The 23,350-nt window shown below is 30.3% G+C and overlaps 6 protein-coding genes and 1 pseudogene across 7 annotated transcripts; 3 read left to right on the plus strand and 4 right to left on the minus strand.

The window, feature by feature from the left end:
* The first annotated feature begins 1 nt into the window (after position 1).
* On the plus strand, positions 2–1,391 carry LOC117242950 (proteasome subunit beta type-4). Its single transcript, XM_033510032.1, has 5 exons — positions 2–218; positions 473–679; positions 749–895; positions 959–1,157; positions 1,249–1,391. The coding sequence occupies exons 1-5, from the start codon at positions 88–90 to the stop codon at positions 1,336–1,338; spliced, it is 774 nt and encodes a 257-aa protein (XP_033365923.1). The 5' UTR covers positions 2–87; the 3' UTR covers positions 1,339–1,391.
* Positions 1,384–3,073, minus strand: LOC117242938 (methionine aminopeptidase 1D, mitochondrial). The gene is made up of 7 exons (XM_033510006.1): positions 2,941–3,073; positions 2,743–2,875; positions 2,432–2,671; positions 2,174–2,365; positions 1,923–2,073; positions 1,750–1,860; positions 1,384–1,654 (listed from the first exon to the last, which is right to left on the minus strand). The coding sequence occupies exons 2-7, from the start codon at positions 2,776–2,778 to the stop codon at positions 1,464–1,466; spliced, it is 921 nt and encodes a 306-aa protein (XP_033365897.1). The 5' UTR covers positions 2,779–2,875; positions 2,941–3,073; the 3' UTR covers positions 1,384–1,463.
* On the plus strand, positions 2,987–4,595 carry LOC117242946 (NAD-dependent protein deacylase sirtuin-5, mitochondrial-like). Its single transcript, XM_033510019.1, has 5 exons — positions 2,987–3,274; positions 3,357–3,571; positions 3,625–3,767; positions 3,881–4,031; positions 4,270–4,595. The coding sequence occupies exons 1-5, from the start codon at positions 3,035–3,037 to the stop codon at positions 4,322–4,324; spliced, it is 804 nt and encodes a 267-aa protein (XP_033365910.1). The 5' UTR covers positions 2,987–3,034; the 3' UTR covers positions 4,325–4,595.
* Positions 3,827–8,955, minus strand: LOC117242925 (fanconi-associated nuclease 1-like). Of its 2 annotated transcripts, XM_033509999.1 has the most exons (9): positions 8,606–8,955; positions 7,673–8,443; positions 6,112–7,580; positions 5,890–6,021; positions 5,319–5,825; positions 4,837–5,251; positions 4,632–4,754; positions 4,366–4,477; positions 4,172–4,237 (listed from the first exon to the last, which is right to left on the minus strand). In XM_033509999.1, exons 2-9 carry the CDS (start codon positions 7,784–7,786, stop codon positions 4,179–4,181), a joined length of 2,931 nt encoding a protein of 976 aa, XP_033365890.1. In that variant the 5' UTR covers positions 7,787–8,443; positions 8,606–8,955; the 3' UTR covers positions 4,172–4,178. The 2 variants fall into 2 exon arrangements, with proteins under 2 accessions (XP_033365883.1, XP_033365890.1); XM_033509992.1 differs by lacking the exon at positions 8,606–8,955 and having other exon boundaries at positions 3,827–4,237; positions 7,673–7,786.
* A 4,419-nt stretch (positions 8,956–13,374) lies between these two features.
* On the minus strand, positions 13,375–19,201 carry LOC117243175 (enhancer of polycomb homolog 1). Its single transcript, XM_033510429.1, has 10 exons — positions 18,676–19,201; positions 17,725–17,863; positions 17,391–17,632; positions 17,049–17,305; positions 16,828–16,963; positions 16,442–16,744; positions 16,055–16,206; positions 15,842–15,976; positions 14,798–15,766; positions 13,375–14,701 (listed from the first exon to the last, which is right to left on the minus strand). The coding sequence occupies exons 1-10, from the start codon at positions 18,826–18,828 to the stop codon at positions 14,584–14,586; spliced, it is 2,604 nt and encodes an 867-aa protein (XP_033366320.1). The 5' UTR covers positions 18,829–19,201; the 3' UTR covers positions 13,375–14,583.
* A 717-nt stretch (positions 19,202–19,918) lies between these two features.
* On the plus strand, positions 19,919–21,857 carry LOC117243194 (annotated as a pseudogene).
* Positions 21,858–21,997: 140 nt separating this feature from the next.
* Positions 21,998–23,270, minus strand: LOC117243187 (translin). Its single transcript, XM_033510453.1, has 5 exons — positions 23,118–23,270; positions 22,713–22,812; positions 22,438–22,653; positions 22,289–22,368; positions 21,998–22,231 (listed from the first exon to the last, which is right to left on the minus strand). The coding sequence occupies exons 1-5, from the start codon at positions 23,187–23,189 to the stop codon at positions 22,001–22,003; spliced, it is 699 nt and encodes a 232-aa protein (XP_033366344.1). The 5' UTR covers positions 23,190–23,270; the 3' UTR covers positions 21,998–22,000.
* Between the last annotated feature and the right edge of the window lie 80 nt (positions 23,271–23,350).

The following is a 23,350-nucleotide window of genomic DNA, read 5'->3' on the forward strand; positions in this document are numbered from 1 at the left end:
ATTTTTTGAAAGGCAGGCTTGTCGTTCAGGCTTCGGATCATACTTCAGCCAAATGACATTTCAAAGTGTTTTAAACTACTAAAAAACATGGCGCTTCTGAATAAAGCAGATTGGTATACTCCAGCTCCTTTGTGGCAAAATGGTCCTGCACCTGGTGCATTTTATCATTTCCCAGGAGGTTCTACACATTCCGGTGTCGGAGGATTGCAAAGATCACAGTAAAATACTTTATCGTCTATTCAACTTGCTTTAGAAAGTTTCTTTCAAATATTGCATGTCATCTCCAATTTCATAAAAATTAATAAGCATATACAAATAATTGAAGTATTTAAGTTTTCGATATTCTAACAAAATAAAGATTCGATAGAAAACATGAAATTTAGATTATATCGTTTAATTTAATTCTTTTAACCTTTCCAACCTCTACGACTTCATCTTTCTGTAAATTGAATTGTGTTTTATTACTTTATAGGGCCCCTATGACAACTGGTACATCTGTAGTTGGAATCCAATTTAAAGATGGTGTTCTTATAGCAGCAGATATTCTTGGTTCCTATGGATCATTGGCAAGATTTAGGAATCTTGAACGTGTGATGAAAGTCAATGACAATATTATCCTTGGTGCAGGAGGAGATTATGCTGATTATCAGTGCTTGAAGAGCAACATTGAAAGAAAAATGTATATTTTATATATACATATATGTAATTAGTATTTTATAATAATTTTATAATTTTTTACTTCTTATAGTCTTGAAGAAGAATGTTTGGATGATGGTTTATCTTTAAAACCAAAAGCTCTTCACTGTTGGTTAACTCAAGTAATGTACAATAGAAGATCACGTTTTGATCCGTTTTGGAATAATTTCATTATTGGTGGTTTGGAGGGTGATAAACTGTAAGTATTTTATTCTTCTTTTACTTTTATATACATGCATAGTATTTTTCATTCTCCATTTAGGTTTTTGGGTACTGTGGATAAACTTGGCACAGGTTATAGTGACCCAGTAATAGCAACTGGATATGGTGCATATATGGCAACACCTATCTTAAGAAAAGCTTATGAAGAAAATAAAGAAATGACTAAAGAACAAGCAGTTGAGCTTCTATACAAAGTAATGCAAGTTCTTTTTTATAGAGATGCACGATCTTTCCCGAAAGTAAGTTATATAATTACATCAGAACCTTATGTTTATACTATTTTATACTTATGTTACACTATAGGAAATATTTATATTTTTCAATTTTTAGTATCAACTTGGAATAATCACGAGAGAGGGAGGTGTTGAAATACAAGGACCATTAACTTTAGATAGCTACTGGGGGCCTGCTATTATGTAAAGATAAATATAAATAAATTTTTCTTAATAAAATGTATTTACAATATGATTCTACTAAACAAACTTTCATTGTATCACCTTTTATTACAAGATGTATTTAAGGCAATAAAAAGTAAATTTCCAAGATTAATGAGTCAATACATCACAGCCAATATCAGTAATCAAAATGGTATGTTCACATTGTGCAGTTCGTGCATTATCTATTGTAACAGCTGTCCATCCATCTTCTAGAATTTTAACTTCGTTACTACCTTGACTTACAACTGGTTCAATAGTAAATGTCATCCCAGGCAACATTTTTCCTTCAAAATTATTTGCTAATAATAACATAAAACATTTATAAATTAAATATAATATAATAAATATTTAAATCCTTAGTATGTTTATACATTATACCAAAATAGCAACATACCAAAATGAAAAATATCTGGTGGTCCATGAAAATAAGTACCTATGCCATGTCCTGCGAATACTGGCACTATAGAATATCCTTGTTTAGCTGCTGTTTCTTCTATAACATTCCCTAAAAATTAAGGGAGGGCATATAAAAGTCCTACAGCATATTCAGATTATTACAATCATTACCTATACTACTGAAATTTTCATTAGGTTTACAAATATCAATAGCATTTTTTAAGCACAATTCTGTTACACTTATTAAACGTTTAGCTTCATCATCACATTCTTCCACTTCAAACATTTTTGAACAATCTCCATGATAACCATGTAAATATACCTAAAAAGAAATAAAACATTACTTTGGATTTTTATATTTATAACTGCAAAAATATGTACATAAAATATATATTATAATATAATATATTATTTCTACTAACTGTTACATCAACATTTAACATATCTCCTTTTGCTAATGGCCTTTTATCTGGAATTCCATGGCAAGCAACATTATTAATACTAGTGCATATTGACTTTGGAAATCCTTTATAATTAAGCGGACTAGGATAAGCTCCATTGCTTATAATCATTTCATGGACTACTGCATCTAATTCATCTGTAGTTATACCAGGCTGAAATAACGATTGTTATTTAAACTACGCTCTTAGTTAAATTTCATGTTTGTAGTTATTGTATACCTTTATGTATTGTTTAATATGAGTTAATACTTTTTTAGCAAATCTACAACTGTCTCTCATACTTTGTATTTGATTTTTATCTTTAATTTCGGGTTTTTTTGGACCATCACGAGGTATTGAAGATTGACTGTAAGAAGGTTTTGGGATATATGGTGGTACTTCTCTAATTTCAGAAACTTGCCATGGTACAATAACCTCGTAACTTCCAAAAGAATTATTTATAAATTTACGTGGTATTGTCTAAAAAAATTATTACACTGAATAGTTGTATGACAATATAAAATAACACTGTTTTCTTGAAATAAACGTACTTTGGGTTTTCTTTTAAAAAAGCTTCTGAGAAACATTTTTGGGGTATTTATATAATTATAATTTGAAACAAAAGATCAATTAAAAAGTTCCGTATTTATGATTTTATTATATTTATAATTTTCATTCTTGTTCCTAAAAAAGATCTATTAGAAAGATATGTATATGGAGTTTGTTTAAATTAATGAACTGAAAGAAACCTGAAATTTGACGTCACTTCATTGGCTACGTACAAATCAGCTGATACAAGAATTGTTCGATAAAATAACCTTGAAAAATCTACATTCACAAACCATGAATGCTATGAAATCGTTTCGTGAAATACTAGCGCACGCAAAGAACGTGTTAATATTAACTGGTAGTGGAATTTCTGCAGAATCTGGTATCCCTACATTTAGAGGTGCTGGTGGTTTCTGGAGAAAATATCAAGCTGAAAATCTTGCAACTCCAGGAGCATTTGCAGCAAATCCTTCTTTAGTTTGGGAATTTTACGAATATCGTAGAAGAGTGGCGAGTGAAGCTAAGCCTAATAGGGTATTTTAAGAAGTACATTTTTTTATTTCTAATTAGTACACATTTCTTAAAAAATTATTTGTACATTAAATTAAGTTTTTAGGCTCATGAAGCAATTGCAGTTTTTCAAAATCGTTATTTAAAAGAAGGTAAAAATGTTACAATTGTAACACAAAATATCGATGAACTTCATCAAAGGGCAGGAGCCAAGGATGTAGTGGAGCTTCATGGTTCGCTGTATAAAACTATATGTACAATTTGTCATGAAATTGTTGTAAATAAGAATATTCCAATATGTCCTGCATTAGAGGGAAAAGGGTAAGATATCTTTAATATTTCATTATAGATATTATTAATATAAATATGAATAGGTCGCCAGATCCAAATATTATGATTTCTGATATTCCAAAAGAAGATCTACCTAAATGTACAAAAGAAGATTGTAAAGGTTTACTAAGACCTTACATTGTATGGTTTGGTGAAAATCTGGATGACTATATACTGGAACAAGCTTGTGAGTATTTTTCTACCTATATAAATGTGCATTAGAAATTTTAACAATAAATTATAACATTTAGATAAAATAACTTTTTAATAACATAACAATGTCTTCTATTTAAATATTAGATACCGCCGTTGAAAACTGTGACGTCTGCTTGATTATCGGTACTTCATCTACAGTATATCCTGCGGCAATGTTCGCACCGCAAGTAGCACAACGCGGAATTCCTGTTGCTGAATTTAACTTAGAAACAACTCCCGCTACAAACTATTTCGAGTAAGTTAAAATTATAATTATCGCAAACATTCTGTAGATAAAATAGATATATACATGTAATGTAAGAAAATATAAAATGTAGTAATATATTCAAAATCTTATGATATCTTGTGACAATCCTGAAATATTGAAATGCATGTAAAACATTCATAAATAATTTTCGAAGTCCTGTACTTTTTTACTTGAACTATTTATATGACGTATATCTGCAACAAAATAATATACGCATTATTTAAAGGTACCATTTCCAAGGTCCCTGCACCATTACTGTGGCAGAAGCTTTAGAACCTTGATTCCCAAAAGTTAAACGAACATAGAAGTTATAATAGTTTACCTTGTACTAGGCATACTTCGGTATTTAGTTCAAGATGGTGTAAATATTCCAACCATGATTGTTGTTTGGTTGAAAGGACATCTCGTGGGCCTTTCACTTCTATAATTTTATGCTTTAGGAAAAAATATGTATTTTGAAATTAAAAGAAAATAAAATATTAATTTATAACAAATTTCATTTTTTGTAAAATGTATGAATAAAAGTATGAATAAAAATATATTTCTTAATACTTTTTTCTCAATGTTATTTATTAAATAAATACTCACCCTTTTGGTATCATAATTCCATACAATTAAATCTGGAAATCCAGCTTTCCAGAGTTTGAAATTGTCAATCAGTCGTTTACAAATCCCTATTACACCCTGAGTTCCCAAACAATGTACTATTTGCTATAAAATAGTTTTTCATTGTGCATTATTAAGTTTTATGATATGTTGGGTGATAAAACAATAGAATCAGTAAAATATGCACCTTCAGTTGTAAACTATCTGACTTAATTGGACTTGATGACATTATCGATTGATATCGTCCAAATTTCGCGAACTTTTCTTGCATGAAAGAGCTTAAAAACTCAGAATTGAAGTTACCAATAATTTTAAGTTTCGTATCTATTTTTTCTTTCCTATTTTCATAGAATTCGCCTGTAAATAAATCACTCGGAGCTTCTTGATATGGTGATGAAAATGCTCCAGGAACATGCACATCATACAATTCTTCCCAAAACAAAATACAAAATAGAGTAATCGGTAATGCACCTTCCAAATGCAATCCATCAGGGAATCCTTGTTTCTGATAATAGTGGAATGCAACAGTTTCTACCGATCCATAACTTTGACCATCAGCATTACTTTTTATACACCAAGTACTTTTACTGCCTGCAGTATTTCTAGAACAATTTAATTTCATGTTATATCTCAAAATAAAAAAGACAACGCGTATGTAATTAAATTTACCTTGGCATTTCTGTGGCGTATATAGTGACGGACCTGCTCTGATAGAACATGGGTGATATAACATCCTCCGATATACAATGATTACCTAATATTTTATTAAGAGTATCTCTCGTGCTTGGTTTAATTCCATTTTTCTTCTTCACAATTTTTCTTGCTCTTTTCATAAGATTTATTTTATCTATTTGTGTTATGTTTTCTGTACTTAAGGCTTTTATTATAATGGATGCACATGTTTCTATGTCTTTGTGGTGATGCATTTCAATGAGAGCTAATTCATCATACCATTTCCCTTTACATGTATGCATATAACAATTTTGCTCCAATAAGAACAATAAGATCTCTACCACTCGCTTTTTATTTTTGTTTGTTTCATCTCCATTTTTTCCATCTTCGGCCTTTTTATCATCATCCTTTTTAAATGCCTCTATAGATATGGAAATAATTTTCATCCAGACAAATGCTGGCATATAACGAGTAACATGTTTAGGAAGCATAGAATTTTCTAATCTACAAAAATTAAAGTTGAGATTATTGAACACCTTTTCCATTACAATAGTAGAATTTAAATTACCTTAATGACTCATCCTTCAATAAATTTTTTAATACATCCATAGCATAGTTGCCATTATTTTTTACTTCTTTCCAATTTTTTTTCTCTATATATTGTAATGTTGTAGATAATACAGATCTGACTGCTACATAACTACAAATGCAAATAAATTTAGGTCAATGAAAATTATAAAAACTTATCTCTATTTTTAAATCTATTGCTAATTTGTAAAAATAAGTTTACCTCATTAGATGTAATCTAGAAGAAAATATTGGAAAATAATGCCCAGAATTTGTTGGGAATATTATTTTCCCTAAATAAATATCACATAACATATGAAATGTATCTGCCAGACTATTTGCTGGATCTTGATTTGGCATCAACAGTATTATTATCTTATCAATAATATTCCATGTTTTGAAATTTATACATACACAAAAATCTATTATGTCCAAAATTGAATCATATAAAATACTACTTGGAGTCTTCATTCCAGGAAACAAAGATTTTTTATTTGACAATTGTAATAACTTTTGGATATTACTTTTTTTGTTTCCTTTAGGATTAATTTTCATCTTTTTACAAAGTTGCTGTACTTCAGTTACTTGCAATAATTCAAGTATTGTATCTAATTTCTCATTTTTAATATCAAAACTACAAATAGATCGTGAAGCAAGAACTTCAAAAATATGCTTTAATTCTGTAGCTATTTCTGGGTAAACTATGCTACTTTTCCTAAACCACGTCCTCTTTCTTTTTATCATCCTTGCCAATAACATTTGAGCGTCTTTAGGAAGCGTGATTATAGAAAATATAAAATCAAGTTCATCTTCATTGAAATAATTACAATTGATAGGATTAGAGAGTACAAGGAAAATAGTAGTAAATAAAGTTTTTGAATTCAAATCATCACATAAGTTTATGTCACTTAATTTATACTTTATTGCAACTTCACTATTTATGTTATTATCTATGTCACTATATGTATCAAATGTTTTTGTGAAATATATACTCTTTAGATCAAACTCATGTGAAATATTATCTTGCTTTGCTAAATTCATATATGTAATAGCCCGAATTAAAATGTTAGTATCTATATTTTCACCAAACAGTTTCTTCCTTGCATTAACTCTTGGAGATTTATCAGGTGATACTTCGGAAATATAATTTGATTTTTTAGGTGTTGAGGAAGGTGTTGAGCTGTTAGAATTTCTAAATAGAAAAATATTTTTATCTGGAGTTCTTAGTTTCTTATTTGGAGTATCTTTTAAATGACAATTGTCTTTAATAATAGGTGATGATGTTTTCATATAACTATTGTTTCTTGATTTACTTTCTGGTGTTTTTTGTAATTTCATACTAATATTATTTGGTGATGTCTGTCTATTAAAATTTGAAGAATTTTCTAACTTGTTATTTGATGTTATCAAGCAATTTCCATTTTCATTTAAAGTTTCTCTTTGTATTTCATTTATTGTATCAATCATTGGTAGTTCATATTCTTTATCAAGTTCATGCTGTGATATTCCTCCTAAATAATCATTTCCACACAATGATACATTATTGCTTGCTATCTGAACATTAGTTTGAGTCATTTTTGCATCATTTAAGTTAACATCATGCATTTTATTCAACTTCTCATATAGAACTGTACAATCCGATTGTTTAGTTGCTGACAATAAAACGTTTGTTTTTTCATTTTCCTCCTTCCTCTATAAAAGTAAAAAAAGATATAATTTAATTTCATACAATATCTTATTTTATAAAAAGAATAGGGTTAAAAAGAATATAAACGTCAGCTAACCCTTTTTGAATAAGGTATACTTTTTGACCTAGCACATTTTTTAACATTTATCACAGTTGATTTTTGTTTGCCGATTGATTTGTAGAATTCATCAATGCGTGTTTGTTGCGACATTGTTTTATATTTGCCTCACAATAAAATAATTGCACTTTTTAAATCACTATTGTCCATGCCAATCTTTGACTCTCTTTGTTACATATATAAATAAAGCGTGATATAATATTAAAAAACTATCACTTTAATAAATGCTTCTATTTTCCACAGATGTATATCAATTTCTTTATTTTTATCAATAACATAAAAAGGAAAACTAAACCACACCCACAAAACATCTCTGACTAATTAGTCTTGACTCATCTTATAGAATGTCGAAAATCTTATACTATATATTATGATAAGCGATATTTAATTGTAGAAGTAAACCTACGTGCTACACTGCTATCATTCTTATATGTCTCGCGAGCGCGGGTTCCGACTTATGTGCGACATACGCACACACATACGTACATAATGTATGCATACGTAGAATATAAATAAAGCTATAGTTCAGTTTACAGTGAACACGCGTTCAGAAGTTCTGACTAACACACAGACTTTTGACAGAATGCGGCTTCTTTTATTCCCGCGAATTGTTCCCTCCTTCGAGACGGAAGTAGAAAAGGAACGACGTCACCGGATTTGTTTACTTCTTCCTGAATTCTGCTTCCATGTATATCAAAGATACACAGAATGCTCAAATTAAGTAAAATTCCACTTGTGATCAGCATTGCACTAGCAAAATAAATTGTTCTGTTGTAGCCAGCAATAATTGTTTATTAATAACTTTGATAAAAAGAACTTCTTTGTCATAAGGTTTATACTGACATTTTATGTATCACACATAAAAAATTATATAAAACGTATTCATTTCCATAAAACATTGTATATACTTACTACAGTATATTTTAACAGAAGTAATAAATAAGATGTTTACCAAACCAATGTTTTGCCGCCATATTTATCCATATGATTTACGATATACATATGTATCTATACATACATACGTATATGGCTTTATTACCGGAAGGAATTTCTTATTTGACTTTTTGCTTTTTTAAATCTAATATGTTTACAATAAGTACAATTATATAATTTAGTATCAAGTACTATTCATACTATACTAAGCAGCGAAGGATATCGTAATGAGTATATAATGAGATCAATTAGTCAGAAATAGTCAGAATTATAAGTTTCTAGGTATAAAATTTTGCAGATTATAATGCCTCTATCGAGAAACAGATTTCTAACACTTTAATTTGTAATAACATTCTCTCTATATAAAGTTTGTTGAAGTCGACGTTATAATACAAAATATACAAATAAATAAAATAATATTCATATTTGCTGGCATTTTTATCTGATTATCCTAAAAATAAAAAAAAGGTATATAACCTTCAATGGTGCAAAACGGATTTGAAAATTTGCAAAAACGCAAATACTATAAATAAAAAAATCCTCATATTTGAAACATAATAAAAAGTTATAAAAAATTCTATTTTCACAATTTTATACACGATAATTGTATAGAATTCTATATAGCATGAATGTGATATTTATAAAAGAATAAACCTGTGAACAAATTTATTTTAAAAAATGTACAAAGAAAATGTAATTTTTCTATTTCTTTCAAGTTCCTCGAGCAAGAATTAAGTATACAAAGCATCATCATAAACAAATTTTATTTTATAATTATTCTCAGCTAGGAAGGTAAAGCTACGCGACGTAATCTGAATTTATTTTAAAATATTTGCCTGTTTAAATTTTGTTGAATTTATGTTTGTTACGAATATTTTCTTGTTAGCGTTATATGTGAAATGCAATTGCGTCCTGCTCCTTCTTCACCTACGATTTTTTAGGAAACAAATCATTTATATATTTTAATAGTATAGCAAATACTGTGTTGTCGTATAATACGTAAAACATTCATTATAATGTGATTGCAATGTAAATACAATAGATAAAATAAAAAGTAAACTTCGACTTATTGACATGAATTACATAGATGTATATCACATATATATGTTTTATACTGAAGAACTATTTTTTTCATTTTTCTTCTTTTACTTGAATAACGTACAATAATTAATTTATTTATAATTTTGCCAATTTGTTGAAATTACATAATCTGGGTATGTTTAATAATCAAATTGCAATGTATATATATAATATATACACATTCAATTAGTTATATTAACTAACAGATTCAAGTGTTAATCACATTTATTATAGACATTAATGCTAAATTATAATTGAATTTAAATTTTTATATGTAATTAATAGGAAACAACTCATCTACCTGATAACATCTCTACTTGTCTAAAAATATGAAAAGGCAAATAAATGCAAGCACTTTTGACTATTTTATTCAAAATATTTCTCGCTTTCCGTCGATAAAAGAATTTAAAGTTTATTATTATTATTGCAAAAAGCATGTACTACAATATTACAAGCACATCAGAGTTATAGAAAAGAGAGAGAGAGAGACACACAGAGACAGAGACAGAGAGACAGAGAGAGAAAAAGAGAGAGACAGGCAAATAAATTTAGGAATGTAATTTTTATTTGTTAGATCTCGACGGTTTATAAGCAATAAATATAATTCACGCCTTAATTTATATCTGATGATATTTTATTTGGATCAAATTAAATTTGATACATGCACTCAGTGAAAGGTGTTATCAGGGGACGAGAGAGCAGATGATGTATGTATCGAAGAACAAATAAAAGGGTTGTCTAGATCAAACATTCTAAATATATAGAATTTGATACACCTTCCCTTTACGTTCTCCGACTATACAATCTTGAGAAAAATTCTCTATACTCTCGTCAAACTTTCGTTCAAACTGGAGCTTTGGTTGGAGCGTTTTTTCCAATTAAATCTTCCTGTCGCACAGCGACATAGAAGTCCTACTGTATTCACAGAATAAAATACACGTATAATAGATACACCGCATTTCGACACCTGTCGATATTATCGTAAAAGTTTTTTTAACACTCAGAACTTTTTTAAGAGCTTCACGTTGAACATTATATTTGTAAGCTCATTCTTTCTCTTAATAATTTGTTTTTTTTTTCACACGAAACGATTATAGGTCTTGTTCGATCGCTCTAAATAGTTGCATTGATTCGGCTTAGTCCTACTTACATGGTACAGTATTGTTTTCCGCGAATGCAACAAATTGGGTAAACACGAAGTCTCACAGCTCAATTCCACCGAATTATTTTTTCTGAATCACATCGATCAACTATATAAATCATTTGACAAAAACTTTCTTGGATAATAAAACATTTCACAAATATTGCTAAGTAATACTTTGATTACCATATTGTTTAGCTTATTTACCATAAATTACTTAAAAGCAACGAGATATCGGCCTCGTTATCGATGAAACTTCGTGTTTGCCAAATCAGAAAATGTAAAGCGAACTCAGTCTTTGGTTGGAGCGATCAAACCTTTGAAGATTTTCGACGTTTCATTTGTAAAATGGCTATTGGGTCAATATTTTTAACATTAATAAATTTTATATAAAAATCCATGTACCACTATATTTCGTTTAAAGCGTTCCAACTAAAATAAACAAATGATTTTTACAAGTACATTCTTGGAAATATTTTTCCGCATAATATCACTCGTCTTTCTCAAAATCATATGACGGAAGATATTTTCTTCTTTTCATAAATGAATTTTGCAAAGAAACATAAGATATGAATGGGAAAAGAAACAAAATAATGAGAAAGGTAATGAAATATGACTTAATTGAAAATTTGTAAATATAATTAAGAAAAGTGAAATAGCACTTCATGTTCAATGGTGAGTTTGAGAAAGACGAGAGAAATAATCAGATACCTAAAGTATATATACAAATGTGGCAGAAATTAGATTTCACAAAATGTTATATAATATACAGGCGAGTGAAATTCTTAACAAAATAATAAGTCCTATCCAGGATAAAATTTCTTTATTACTCCTCCTCTAAAATCGTCCCGAATTCATAAATTTTCATACACATCGCTGTGCACCTACCACAACAACATTAATTACAGTTATTTTTTAGTTAATTACCTAAAAGTAAGAGATACAATAAGCGTAATTATTTTTATATGTACAATATATCTTTTTTGTTTGTTTCTTATTATGATTTCATGAAGTCTCTAGAATTTGCAACATTTGCACCATTATATTTTTCTCTTGATTTCGTATTACGGCTCGCGAAAGAACTTTTTTATTGCATACTTGGAAAAAATTTCTATGCTTCAAGTCTGGAAAATGAATGACTACCTGAAAGACTTTGCCATGGCCGTTCGTAATACACTTAAATTATAAATCTTCAGTCCAAGTGGCTAGGATATTATTCGTCTTGATCAGTGCCTACAAATTTCAAATAAACAACAGACAATGTGTTGCATATGTGAATGAAACCTTTTCTAAATAATAATAAGAATTATGCGACAGATACTCTTGAATTTCGTCAGTTCTAAACTCATATATTTAATAATCTATTTTAAGTAACTATATGTATTTTTTTATAGGTGTCCTTCCTATTAGCCACACAGAAATATGAAATGTGTAATTGTAATAAATGTGTAATCTTTCTTTCAAATAAAACAACTGCTTCTTTCGTATCATCAATTATCAAATAAAAACATCTTAGAATCTCGATATTGTCAATTTTCTTGCTAACTTATTTTTTTATTCAATGCTTATATTTTAATGTAGTATCTCGATATACAGTTACATGGAATGGGAGACAATAATGCAGAAAGACTAAGAGGAAGAGAATAACGCGCATAAAAATGTGCGCAGATTCAGTAACTATTTTCATTTTCATGTTGGTTTTATCTAGTGGTAATTAAACTTTTCTTTTTATCTGCAAAATTATGTAACAAAGTATATGGATTATGTACCAGTAAATGCCTCAATCTCAATTTTCGTATAATTATACCAGTAGATTTCAAAAACTGTTTGTCTGCATAAACAACTAAATTTTTGTATGGCATTAGTACTCATTGATACGATTGATTTAAGCAGGAAGCTGATAATCCCTTATTTAAAGCTTAAACACAGACTCAGCTATTATTCTAATATTTATGTAATGTATCAATTTTTTGTAAAGAATTCTACTGGTATGAATATACATATATAAGATATACCCATTTTCCCAAATACTGTTACTTAAATCTTGCTATAAAGTACTTAACAAATTAATAGTACACAATTTCACTGTATGCCAATTTTTTGTATAAAAAGAATAATCAATTTACTTGCAAGCTAATTAATAAAATTTAATATATCATTATGCAGAAAAAATCGTTTCTTTCATATTTTGTATGGCAAATAAATTCATTAATCGTTATTCTTATTTCCACAACTCGCAATTACTAAATTGAAAGACGAAAATTTTTACATGTTCTGTGTAGATATTATAAACCCTAACCATAGTGTCATGAACTTGTCAAAATGTAATATAGATTTTCATGATACAAGCTTCTCAAACGCAACATTAAGATTTATATTTATATATAAATATAAATATATAAATATATTAATATTTATATATAAATATAAATATATAAATATAAATATTAATTTATATTTACATTTATATTAATTCAAAGTATGTTACTGAAATAGAAATGTGTGGCCCTCAAAACTATAAAACAATTAGAACCTCCTTTGTTATGTGCTAATATAAAGATTATTACTGTTAATAGTTTCATTATTTCACAGCCTGAAAGCTTTTAACATACTACTATTTTAACATACTTGTAAAGAAATAAGATGAATACTTTCTTATATATAAACTGAATGTATGTATATACAGTATTGAAATAAACATAAAAATCCACAGTAAATCAAATTAATTTGAGTTCATCAAGAGCTTCGAAAAAACAACATGTATTAAGATTATTTATAAAAGGTTTACTATACATTGTTCACAAGAGGTATCTATTCTATCTCTAGTTTATATCATTTAAATAAAATTTACAATCATAAATGTACACACAGAAATATACCGCCAAAAGTTTAGATTTCATATTTCAAAATAATATAATTTAGAATTAGCTTTTACAATATTTTATGGTGTACTAGTCATTACCTTCTCTCAGATTTATCTAATTGTCAAAAATACGAATATGTATTCCAAACATGCAAAATTTCTAAAAGAAAACTCAAACAAAAATCTCTCTGTAATACTTCTGGAATAAAAATAATTAATGCTGTGTTTGAGAAAGCCTATGATATAATTTTAGTAACTTCATTAAACATATTTCAATGGTATCATTTGCATATGAGTAAAAAAATGAGAAAGGAGTTCTGCCAAGTTTTTGATAAAAATGAGGCTATAATTTTGTCAAATATAAAAGTTCCCTTGCGTTGAACAAAACTATTTTTTGTTTCAGAAAACAAAGAGTATGTACATTATATTATTTTCATATTTATCTATTAACATCTAAAAAGATATTTATATTAAGAAATGAAGAAACATAACAACAGTCTGAAACTAATACTAAATTTAATATACCAAAAAGAAATGAACTACTCCTTATAAAGATTTAATGAAATACTGTGACTGCCTCGAATAATTGTGACTGTTCAAGTTGCAAGGAAACAAACGACTTAGAGAAATAAATTATAGTCTATTTCATGGTCAAAACAACTTGGTACTTGCAATGGAATTGACACTGTTCCGTTGTCATCGCTGTAACAGGCAACTGATCAGAGTATTTCTGCAATCTAGCCGTACCGCATTTCGCATTAACGAGCACGTAGTGTATGTTCAGTCTCCAGAAGGTAGACAGACATAGGCAAGGTAAAGTTAGCGAAGCCCCCAGTGACGTATTGGCGGCAACAGGGGTGCCGATAGCAGGCATCATGTCACTTCCATCGCTAAGGAATTTGTTTTATTTGCCCGTACAAGCTGCTGTTGCTGTGGTTTACCATCGCAAGTTGCATTTTCCACTCCATCCACCTTCATATCCAAATTTTCACTATAATCAATTATGGAATCGTTGATAACAGATATTTTCAAAGTAGTCAAAGATACTAGATTTCTACTTATGTAGTTGAACAATGGATATGCTTACCTATTACTATTAAGCGTAATTTCCCCGGACGTTGGGATTTGTTGCGCCTGACTCTGCGTCTGTTGTTGCTGCCTTGCGAGACTCGCCAATTTGCTCTGTGTGATAAAGCCAGGTAGCAGAGTGGACGGCGGATGTTTTTGTGGCAGAACTATCGTTGACTGATTATTCACAACGTGAGTGCTATTTGAAAGATTATTAGAGTTATTTATATGAGACAATGGCCCATTTTGATGTCCATTGCCAAAGTTTGTAATTGTTCCACTAGTTGTGGTACTTGCACTAAACACTCTGACTCCAGCACTACCACTGCCACAGCTACCGCCATTCCTATTATTCGTTGGACTAGTCAAGGATTTAGACAGAATGGAAACAGAATTGCTGTTGTTTGGTAATTGTCTATGTTGTTGCTGTTTAGACTGGTTCGACTGTGTCTCAGTAGCACCACTTATGCATTGCGTAGATACTACACTCGACGTTGTCGGTTGGTTGGTTGTACACGAGAAAGACGACGGGACTGTAGAACTCGTAGAAGTATTTACAACACTAAAACCACTACCACTGCACTGAGGCCGACTCTGTTGTGTTGCAGGCTGTGCCAAAAGACTGCTAGGTAGCGGAGTCACAACAAAATGTGAACTACCCAGTTCGTCTGTCCGCATATCGTTAGAGTTATTATCCGATAGACCACTAATGCACGCACTACCGGTTATACTCGCAACGGCAAGATCAAAGTCCGATAGCGTATCCACAGAGAAATAATCAGCGATATTGAATTCTGATGTAAAAGGTGGTTCATCTCCTACACGCTCGGGCTCTACTTCCACACAGATAGATGTTGCTTCAGGTGGGAACGGGTATGGAAGCGGTTTCGATGGAGTTAATGTTGGCTCTACATCTGAGTCCGTATCACTACTTTCTTCACTTGGACTATGCACTGACACAGGTGGAGTCTTTGGTCGGAAATGTAACCTTTATCACAGATAAATTTATAAATTAGTTCGTTTATTCTAAGATCAAATTTCTTTGTCTTGTCATTTAACATACCACTCCTTCTTGATTGGAATTGTTGATGTGGCAGTTGTATCAGATTCCACTGGTTCCCGTTTTGGTTGATGTATTGTAAAATCTAGAGAAGACCACATATCATCCATATCGGTTGAACAGCGATCCAATATTACTCTGAAAGTGACATAATGTTAAACGATATTAAGAGATATCACTTTTATATAGCTATTTCTAAATATTTAGATATCATACCTGCCACCCCGACCAATTCGCCGCCGCGCGAAACCAATACATCTCGGTACTGGTTTGCTGATACTGGTCAGTGCAAACCTATACTTCTTATCAGCCAAGCCCCCTTCACTTTTATCACACCAAGGCCAGTTTCCAAATCCACCTGATACAGGCTGCAAAGAGAAAATCTCTATATCTACAATCCTGAAAAAAAGAACTTTAAGACTATTTCCACACTTTTAAAATAATTCGTAGCGATTTTCATTGACACCCATGATACATTAAACAGCTTGTGTAAAATTAAACAATATATAGTCCTGTTTCAAATACATACAATATTTGGTATACGTGTGTTTATGTCAGAACGAATCGTAAAATAAAAATTTGGAACAACTTAGCTGCACTCACTGGTAGATAAGTGCTATTTCTATTTCGTCGGAAAGTGAATTGACCCTCATCAGCAGTGTCTTCATCATCGCGATCTGAAGGAACCGAGGGCTGAGAATGTGAATGAGATGGGAGCGGACTATCTTCGTCTGAACTTATTAGCGGGTCCAGCCCGCTTCCAAGAACACCAGGCCGACTTCCTCGACCACCTCCGCTACCTGTTCCACCCCGTACACCATTATCTTCCAAATTTCCTCCCCTGCTATCGGTTTTATGCTTTCGCTTCTTATATTGTCTTTTTTCTTTCCTGGGTACTACATCATCCTAAAATAAACAATAATATATTGTCATTAGTAGAACTTCTTTTTTAATACTAAAGTAATATGGAACCTTAAAAAGGTACTCACTTTACTACAGACTTTATTTGCCCAATTTTGATGAACACCAAACTGATTCGTGAACAGTGGAGCAAAAGCAGGTCTTGGTGTCTTCAACGCTGATACTTCTGCCAATATTTGTCCATTAAAGTCTTGTGCCTGATATCTGTAAAGTTCATTAATTATATAATATTCGAAATCTAATTCTATAGGGAGGGAAATATAAAGAAATTGGAAAATCGTGTCCATACCTTTTTTCATATACTTCAATTGTAAGATGTAAATGTTCTCGTTTGGTTTTCTCTCTTCTTTTAACCATTTCTAAAAGGGTAACTGCTCTACTAAGATCCCTACGGAGCTTCAGCATTTTTTCATAACTAGTTTCGTCGTTTTTACGATGTTTACGCGTTTGCATTTTTTCCGTTCTACGTCTAAACGCTAAATAAGGATTATTGGCAGCTGAACCAAACCGATGTTCTGTTTTAACCGTTAATAGAAGAGGATGTTGCTGAGACAGAGAAAGGGCACAACGATGTTAATAAAATTTTATCAGTAATTATTAACCATTAGATATATAAAATGTAAAAGCTTACTGTTTTAAGACGCTTATTCAGCCAGTAATCAAACACAGCAACAATTAAATCATCATCCTCTTTCAGAAGTGCTTTAGCTTCGTTAAGAGTGACTACAGTTTGTCCTGAACTTTTCTCTAAACGATCCATCATTTCTTCAAATTGAAGAGGAGTTAAGTCCATCTTACGACTTTGTACTGCAACCCATTTTTCATCTTCTGAGTCCATATCATAGTCTGGAATATCTTGTTCCATTGCAAAAGCTTCAGAAAAAATGCATACAATTATTAAATCTGTTATATATACAATAATATTGATCATTAAATATTAAAAATTGTTTATCATATTCTCTTACGTTGCATGTGTATAAGTTGACGAGGTAGCCTATAGTCAGCTGGGTATATTTTATCATAAGCTTCCACATCTGTTAAATCAGTTACCTCAGGAGTAGGAATGATCAGACCTGTGCATATTGCTCTTTGCAAGTGATGTTCCTACACAAACAGTTAGTACAATAAATAATATGAAATTTGATAAAATATAAAATTATTTAAACTTTTGCTTTTTCATATGCTACTATAAGGAGGAATAAGAAAACTTAAATATTATGCACAAATCTATAATGTACAATGACATTTAATAATATATTATATATATTTGTAAAATAGCATTTAAACATATATTTTAATGAAGGTCAATCAAATACATTGAATATATTGATAAAATAAGAATAAAGCAGAAAATAATGGAAATGACATATTTAAAATACATAAAATATAAGCAGAGACAGCTAAATAACATGAAGATCATACTACACAACATATCAGTAGATACACATTATTAGCGTTGTTTCAATAAGATACCATTATTGTATATAATGACAACATACTATTAAATGCTTATTGTTTACGTATTTGGGAACAGAAAGAAACAATCATCATACAAAAATTATATTACTAAACATAATATGCTATAAAAAGAATGTAATAATTAGAAAAACTGAAAACTAAAAAATTCTTGTACGTTGAACAGCAACGTTAAACCATCTATTTTGATTCCATCGTTACTTCAGTATACAAAGCTGACAACTGTCAATAGTGACGTAAGAAGGTGTACAGAAGTATGAGGAACAACAATAACATATAAAATATTTTTATCAATTACGTTTAACAATAAAAATAAGGAATTTCTAGACATAATAATGATAAAGAAGGGTGCCATCTATCGGTTGTTTACGAAGATGTAGATGAGAGTAAGATGGCGGACAGGGAAAACATGCTGGAAGAAGGTTGAACGTTCGACTTACACATTCCTCCTCCTTTTCCATGCCGCTGGGCATTTGGGGCACAGCACGATTAATGGCCGAGTAATCTGGCAGATCCGGTAGTTCCTCAGCCATATAAATCGGCATGGGCTTGGAAGCGTCCAGGGCACGGGCCCTGAACGACAGCTTGCTCATCCTGAGGCGGCTGGCTCGCGTGTTGACAACCGAGGTGGCTGGTGTCGAACCGTGAGACCAGTCGGGTCGGCTCGGGCCTCGGACTTAAGGAACGTGAACCTGACTGGGCCTGGTTAGGGGCCCTGCGGCCGTAATACCCGGCACAGAGAGCGCTCAGGGCCTCATCGTTCTCCGGCCATCGCGCTGGAACACGGTCACTCAGTCACCAAACGAGATATATCACTTCGAAAACATGTTTGCGTGACACGGTCCCTGCTCAAAGCCATCATGGCCGACGCACAGCCATTTAACACGTTCAGCTCGAGCAGTTCCGCGATGCGACGTGCGCCGCGCGGGAATCGGCTTGCTACCGCCACCGGTCGACTCACGAGCGTCTATTGGATGCTTCGCGTTTCCCTTTGTTATAAGCCTCGTTCACACTCCCTTCGATTTACCAGAGTGTTCAAAACTCTATCGAATCAAATATCTTTCAAAATATTTGTCAGCCTATAATAATATCCGAATTAAATGCTACACATACATTTTAATAGTTTCCAGAAATGTATATCTCGTTTATGCGACTTATAATTGTCTGGTGGCGCCGAAATTTTTAAGGCTTTCTTAACCTATCACTCTATATTTCATAAAAACAAATCAAAGACTTTTTAATTATATGGTATCGTTAAAAAGTAAACATGAATAAATATTCGGTTACAGGTTTACAGCAAAAAATTTTATATGTGTATTTTTTAACAGTACTAAGGTTGACATTTTTTCATCGCGTTATGAAAACATAGATTTAAAAAAAAATGGAATTAATTGCAAGATTTACATTTATATATTTGATAGTAACTTAGAAAAATTAATGGTGATAAGACTTAATTATACTTTCTGATATCATGATAGTATTTACATACATTTATGTTTTGTATTTTAAGTGACTTTAATTTGCGCACGCGTCGCGTATGCGAGGATATTTTAAATTTTAAATCTTTTACGGAGTGCAAGAATTGGAAATTAGTTGATATTATTAGATGATATTGTTTATTCTTTTTATTTACAATTTCGATATTAAAATGAAGCACATTTTAATTTAACTTAGATAAGATAGATATCTTTCTAATACATTCCAACTTTTAGTAACACAAAAAGATATTTTCGCTATTGTAATTTCCTCATGTAATGTAAACGGAAAATCGAGTTCGAAAAATTTTAACAATAATATTACTATTATATTGTGGAGACTAATAAAGTAAAAATAAAATGGAAAATGTAAATAAAAAAGTATAAGTGTTAATATCTTTCGTTTGAACGGAAACTTAGGTTAGATGTATTGGTGCAACATGTCGAAGCAACAAATCTAAAGTTAGATATTAATTCCATTAATTTGAAATCAGTTATAGCGATGGTTGATCGTAGAATATTTTATTTAATTGAAGGAATCTTTGGTTGAAGTTAAATCATATTCCCGCGTATCGACATGACGCAGAGTATTGCAATTCTTTCTGTGATTCCTAGGTTATCTTACCATCTTTGAGTTCAACTTCCAAACTTAACAATATTTGATATTTTGCCAGGTATTACTTTTGACATACACTTTCTTTCATACCCGTAGAGCTCGTAATTTTTCAGCTCAAGAGACCTTTTCGCAGCAAGCACGTGTTAAAACGCACTACTACTACGACATGCTGAGTACTGTATTTGCGCATTTGGGTTTCAGATATTGGCGGAAAATCCACCCAATTTAAATTTTCAATGCATTTTTCTAATATATCTTACAACTTACGCGTAATAATTTCTTAATCTTTTATTGCAGAATACTTAAAGATAACGTTTTCCCGTGTTTTTATTCTTAGAAACATTAATTATACAATATGAACATGTCTCTTCATAGACTTACAAACTCGTCTTTTTTTTCTTTCAGATAAATTTGATACACTGTCAAAATTACAAAGTGCAGATACAGTTGTAGCTGATTGTAATTTGCTTTTACCATATACAGATAAGTTACCATCTATAAAATGGACACAAACAACATGGGCTGGTATCAAATCACTAGCTTCAAATCTGAGATAAAAAGATAAAAATTATGCAGTTGCAATTTCTCAGACAAAAGTCTAGCTTCAGCTATGTCCGAGTATGTAATTGCACATATTTTTATTTTTGAATGTGATCAGAGACAGCAATATCAAAATCAAAAAGATAAAGAGTGGATAACAGATGGGAAAATTTCTGATCACAGACTTATTTGTGATTTGTTTGGAGTATTCTACGTTTAGGAAATATGGGGAAGACAAGTAATTATATTACGAAGTGTTTTTTGTTATTAGTGGTATAAATACTAGTTAACTTTATATAAAAATATTTTTAATTTTTGAAGTTGCAAAAAAATTAAAAATGTTTGGAGCCACCATATGGGAAGTGACGAGAACACCACTTAAAGAGAACTTAAATTATCTTGATGAACATAGAACAATTGCACATTTGTCTGAAATGCTCACAAATTGTGATTATATTATTAATGTTTTACCACCTACATCTAGTATTTTAGGTTTGTTAAACAGAAATATATTACAGAATTGTAAAAATCATGGCAATGTTCTTATCAATATAGGTTGAGGTAAAATAATTAAAGCGATAGATTTATTAAATGCACTTGAGCAACAATGGATTTCAAGAACTATTTTAGATGTTTTTACAGAAGAACCATTGCCAAAAAAGAAAGTAAATTGTGAACATTAACACAAGTAATTACATACGTACATACATTAATTAAAACTAAATCCAATTTTCTTTTACTAATATATTAGAAAATAATAGGAAATATTTTTATGCAGGTTATCATTACACCACATATCTCAGGTATAAATCGTGCTAAAGATGTAACAAAATATTTTGTTTAAAATTATCAAAGATATATTAAAAGTGCAAAATTGCAAAATATAACAAATTTACAAGATGGTTATTAAGTACTTGAATTAATAACTTAAGTATTTAACTATACTATAGAATTTTATACTAGAATACTATACTATATATAGAATTTTGTATTAAATTTTTATATATTTTGATTCAGTACAAAATTGACATAAATGTAGATAATTATTATAATTTATAAATAAAAAAATAGCTGATCCAATAATTTATTATGTATGACAGTATGTTACTTATAGGAAATATTTTTTAAAAATAATTACTTTGTATCTTCAGTAGCTGAATTTGGTTTCAAACCTCGTATACTGAGATCATAAACCACTTCTTCTACCTTTTTAGCCGCATATTTTAAGCCATCAAAACGTTTTCTTAGAGAATCATTTTTCAAATTTAAGAGTCTAAAGCCTGCACTTAGATCATTTATAAATCGTGCTATTTCTATAGGTCGATTATAATCACCACTAGTGACACTATTTATAGCAAAACGACTCTGAAATATAATATTCAAATAAGTAATTGCAACAGATGTGTTATACAATATGCTTACCAATTCTGTAGACAATTGTAATAGTCCCATTAGGTAGTCTTCTAAGTCCAAATGGAAACCATCCTCTCTATCATTACTAACTACATGTACAGTATTGAAATATATTAGATACAAATAAATGAAAGAAATTTCTTTAAACAATTACATACCTCCTAACATTTCTGCAGCAGTGTCTTTGCTAAGTAGAACTTTAATTTCTAAATATATTATTAAAGATGCTAAGAAACATAATTTTTGCGTGACAAAACGCCATTGATCATGATATTTGTAATACTGGTTTTTTGGCACGACATCTGCAAGTCTTGTATAGTTCTTACGTACATCTTCAAACAATGCTCTTGATTTTGTACAATATTCCTGTATAACTGCAAATAAAAAAATAATAACTACTTTGATAATTTCGTGATTCATTAAACATACATACTTGAGTTTTCTTTAAAGTTATCTTCATTATGTATGTTTTGCAATATCACCAAAATGTCCCTGGAGTTCTTTTCAAGTTCTCTTACAATAGCACGGATTTCCTTTAGCATAAAAAGAATTTTAACCATTTTTTATACATAGTATGTCCTTAATTAATTTTAAAATTCGTTATTTCAAAAAATTTAAAATGGTAAACAACAAAAAAGGGGTTAATGATCGTAACCTAAAACATGTACAGAATGAACATAAGGATAAACATGTATTTAAAAAGAAATAATCCATTTTGTTTATAACTATGAATTAATCAATAGGAATAAAATTTGTTTAAAGTAGTAGTACAATTATTTAGCATTTACGTTATCTTGTCACATAATTTCAATATTAGTAAAATATTATTAGGATATACTTCACGCAATACTTCTTCGTTGACTAAGTAAGTCTGAAAAGAATTAAAGATTTCTGCTATTCTGTCACCCATATTTCTCGTTATTCCTTGCAAAATATCTTTTTAAAGACACGGTACGTTAGTATTTGGGTAAGATAGTTAACAATTCGATATATATACATACGATAGTAAACAATTCATACGATAGATGGCATCATTGTAATTATCAAATTCCAAATTTTGAAAATTTATTC

Source organism: Bombus vosnesenskii, unplaced genomic scaffold (assembly GCF_011952255.1).
Source record: "Bombus vosnesenskii isolate JDL3184/JDL3185 unplaced genomic scaffold, Bvos_JDL3184-5_v1.1 scf7180000013265, whole genome shotgun sequence".
In the NCBI taxonomy this organism is placed as follows: Eukaryota; Metazoa; Arthropoda; class Insecta; order Hymenoptera; family Apidae; genus Bombus; species Bombus vosnesenskii.